The sequence below is a fragment of the Piliocolobus tephrosceles genome, chromosome 9 (assembly GCF_002776525.5).
Source record: "Piliocolobus tephrosceles isolate RC106 chromosome 9, ASM277652v3, whole genome shotgun sequence".
Lineage (NCBI taxonomy): Eukaryota > Metazoa > Chordata > Mammalia > Primates > Cercopithecidae > Piliocolobus > Piliocolobus tephrosceles.
This window is the reverse complement of record NC_045442.1, coordinates 90,390,670-90,395,079: the sequence shown is the minus strand read 5'-3', so window position 1 is coordinate 90,395,079 and position 4,410 is coordinate 90,390,670. Positions and strand designations below refer to the sequence as shown.

The following is a 4,410-nucleotide window of genomic DNA, read 5'->3' as shown; positions in this document are numbered from 1 at the left end:
GCTTTGGCTATTCAGGGTCTTTGGTGGTTCCATATAAATTTTAGGATTTTTTTCGTATTTCTGTGAAAAATGTCATTGGTATTTGGATATGGATTGCATTGAATCTGTAGATTGCTTTTAGTACTGTGGACATTTTAACAATATTAATTCCGCCGGTCCATGAGCACGGGATATCTTTCCATTTTAATGTCATTCACCAGTGTTTTATACTCTTTTTTTTTTGAGACAAGGTCTCAGTTTGGTGCAATCTTGGCTCACTGCAATCTCTGCCTCCCAGCTTCAAGCGATTCTCCCGTCTCAGCCTCCTGAGTAGCTGGGATTACAGGAGTGTGCCACCACACCTAATTGTGTGTGTGTGTGTGTGTGTGTGTATTTTTAGTGGAGACAGGGTTTTGCCATGTTGGCCAGTCTGATTTTGAACTCCTGACCTCAGGTGATCCATTCACCTCCGCCTCCCAAAGTGTTGGGATTACAGGTGTGAGCCACAGTGCCCAGCCTGTTTTATACGTTTAATTGTAGCATCTTTTACTTTTTTGGTTAAATTTATTCCCAGGCGTTGGGAGTTTTTTGGTAGCTATTGTAAATGAGATTGCTTTCTTGATTTCTTTTTCAGATTGTTCACTGTTGGTGTATGGAAATGCTACTGTTGTTTTTTTTTTCTTTTTTTCTTTTTTTTTGAGACGGAGTTTCTCTCTTGTTGCCTAGGCTGGAGTAAAATGGCATGATCTTGGCTCACTGCAACCTCCATCTCCTTGGTTCAAGCGATTCTCCTGCCTCAACCTCCCGAGTAGCTGGGATTACAGGTATGTGCCACCATGCCTGACTAATTTTGTACTTTTAGTAGAGATGGATTTTCTCCTTGTTGGTCAGGCTGGTCTCGAACTCCCAACCTCAGGTAATCCACCCACCTTGACCTCCAGAAATTCTGGGATTACAGGCGTGAGCCACCGCGCCTGGCCTGCTACTGATTTTTTAATGTTGATTTCGTATCCTGCAACTTTACTGAATTCATGGATCAGTTCTACCAGTTTTTTTGGTGGAGTCTTTATGTTTTTCTAAATATAGGGTCATGTCATCTGTGAACAAAGATAATTTGACTTTTTCCTTTCCAATTTGGATGCCCTTTATGGTTTCTGCTGCTTATGAAAAGGACCTTAGGATTATGACATGTACTTGTCTTTTGCTACATATATGAAGCGCTTGTTTGATAATTACGATGCCTAACTATTATTTTAGAAGCTAGATTTGTGTCACTGTCAGCAGATTAGATTCTCAAGTCAGAGTTCATCAGGGCCTAATTAAATTTTACCTTAGGCCTAGCCCAAGTTTTGAGGGGACAGTGCATTGCTGGTACTGTCTGTGTTGGTGATCCTGGGTAAAGACTTATAGAATCAGAATGGTACCTGAAGGGTTGTTCAAGATTATCTAATTCCTACTCATTTTAAAGACAAAAACATTGAAACTAAGACAATCACTAAGTATACTAATAGCACAGCCTAGGGTAGAACTGAGTCTTTAAGTTCATTATATCATATGTACATCAAAAGAAGGTTCTTGGAGAAGTGGTTTTTGAGAAATTGCAATTTAGGGAGAAGAAATGTCCTATTTTTGACAACTTTGAAGAGACTTTCTAACCTTGGGTTTATAATAGGAAAAAAATGGTTATAATATGTAACTTAATTACCTTTTATATGCCGATAAATATATCTCTTCAACATCATTTATAGTGTCAGCAAAGGGCTCCATACATCGGATATATCATACATGTTATTCAATCTGTCATTATTGGATATTTAAGTTTCGATTATTTTGTGTTATTCAGAAAATGGAAACATAATTTTCAAAACAGCCAATAGGAAAGAAATGTGTAGATTCACTCAAAAATGTCCCAGGCTCATCAAGATTAATATCAGAGTCAGAAGTGGACAGGTGGGTGCTACTTCATCATGCTCCTTACTATGCTTTCTAATGGGTCAAAGGGACGTTTTCTCAAAGGTTTTGCTAAAATGTTGTATGGAAATTTCTCACTGGTGATTCCTGGAACTGCCAGATAAGGTCCCTTATGATTTCTGCTCTGGCTTTGTAGTTTTCAGCCTTTCCCAAGAGCAGCAGAAAATGAACAAGCTCCAGGTGAGTCATTTATTTAGCCCTTTGTTTCACTGTGCGTGTGTGTGTGTTTAATAAGTTTTATGAATGAGAACCCATATACTAAATTAGAAACGTAGAAATAGTTAAAAATCACCTTCAGGCAAAATACCATTTGAATAAAACAGCAATTCTCAAAATGTGGTCTGTAGATCCCTGGGAGCTCCAAGACCCTCTCAAGGGGTCTATGAGGTTGAGACTCAGAGTGCTAAGATGTAGATTACCTTTTACACTGTTGATACTTGCACTGATGGCATGAAAGCAATGCTAAATAGGTTACTGCCTGTTTGGCATAAAGTAGACAATGACATTGATACAAACAAATATTTTTTTTTTTTTTTTTTTTTTTTGAGATGGAGTCTCGCTCTGTTGCCCAAGCTGGAGTGCAGTGGCATAATCTCGGCTCACTGCAGCCTCTGTCTCCCAGGTTCAAGTGATTCTCCTGCCTCAGCCTCCTGAGTAGCTGGGATTACAGGCACCTGCCACCATGCCCAGCTAATTTTTGTATTTTTAGTGGAGAAAGGTTTCCCCATGTTGGCTAGGCTGGTTTCAAATTCCTGACCTCAAATGATTCTCCCACCTCAGCCTCCCAAAATGCTGGGATTACAGGCGTGAGCTTCCGAGTGAGGCCACAAATGTGATTTTAAAAGTATATTTTAGCCGGATGCGGTGGCTCACACCTGTAATCCCAGCACTTTGGGAGTCCGATGCGGGCGGATCACAAGGTCAGGAGATCGAGACCACCCTGGCTAACACAGTGAAATCCTGTCTCTACTAAAAATACAAAAAATTAGCCAGGCGTGCTGGCAGGCGCCTGTAGTCCCAGCTAATCGGGAGACTGAGGCAGGAGAATGGTGTGAACCCAGGAGGCAGAGGTTGCAGTGAGCCGAGATCGCGCCACTGCACTCCAGCCTGGGCGACAGAGCCAGACTTTGTCTCAAAAAAATAAAATACATATATATATATGTATATATTTTATAACAATGTGTCAACATTTGAGTAATATTTCTGAGGTATAGATTCAGAGACAAACTCAAGCAATTTAGGAGGACAAAGTGATACAGAGAAGTGAGGAATGAGTTATAGGTTGATTAGGACAATACTACCCTCAAATGTAATATTTGAGGAAAGTCTGGAATTAAATGAGACAGCGCCAAGTAGAAATCTGAGGGAGCAGCATTGTGGGTAGGAAAAACAGCAATACAGACACCCCAAAGCATGTTCCAGAAACAGTACGTAGGACACTGAAGCTAGAGAGGTATGACTTAGGGAAAGAATGTTAAGAGGTAACATCAAAAAGGTAGAGGAAGCTAGAATATGTACGGCCCTTGTAGGCTGTAGAAAATATTGAATTTTGATTTTTTTTTTTTTTGCTCATTTAAAAATGATCCTTTACATAATCAAAGGAATATACATAATGAAACCTTAACTTAGTGGGGAAAGAATTTAGCCATTCAATAATAAGGATGGTATAAGCTATAGATTTTATATAAATGTCTTTTATCAGGTGAAGGAAGTTCCCTTGCTTTCCTAGTTTGTTCAGAGTTTTTGTCATGAATGGATCTTGAATTTTGTCAAATGTTCTTCTGCTTTTTTTAAAGATAATCATGTTGCTTTTCTTTTTTAGTTTGTTAGCGTAGTGAACTACATTGATTGATATTCAAATATGGAATCAACCTTGCATTGCCAGGATAAGTTGGTCATAATATATATATTTTTATGTATTGCTGAATTGGATTTGCTAACAGTTTGTTGAGGATTTTTGCATCTATCACCATGAGGAATATTGATCAGTGATCAATATACTAGTAAATGTTTAATAATCAGATTTTAGAGGTTGGGAAAGAAATTTGGTTTATACTGTTTACCAATTTCTGTGGTATAAATACTCCCACCATGGCAAATTTCAAGCTACAACATGCCAGCCAGTTCCTGAAAACTTAACCATCAGCTCTTCTGAGCTGATACAAACTGGTGCCAGCGGCCACTGTAGTTGTCATTTCTGGTAATGTTTTTGTTAGATTTGGGTCTCAGGGTCATGTGAGCCTTATAAAATGAGTTGAGAATGGTTATTTTTTCTTGGTTTTATGGAAGAAATTACATATAATTGGTATTGTTTCTGACTTATTGTTTGATTGAATTCACCAATGAAACTATTTAGGCCTGAAGTTGTCTTTGTTCAAAGGTTTTGTATACTTGTTTTAATTGAAGTGAAATTCACATACTATTCATCATTTAAAATTATACAATTGTGCAATTGTGAGG

General features: G+C 38.4%; 1 protein-coding gene across 1 annotated transcript in view; it reads left to right on the top strand.

Moving 5' to 3' along the window:
* The first annotated feature begins 1,826 nt into the window (after window positions 1–1,826).
* Window positions 1,827–4,410, top strand: part of LOC111536035 (zinc finger protein 25-like) — a 22,397-nt gene continuing 19,813 nt past the window's right edge. Inside the window, 1 exon segment of the mRNA XM_023202295.1 lies at window positions 1,827–1,929. Within this exon segment, the coding sequence (XP_023058063.1) occupies window positions 1,864–1,929 (66 nt within the window). The 5' untranslated portion in view covers window positions 1,827–1,863.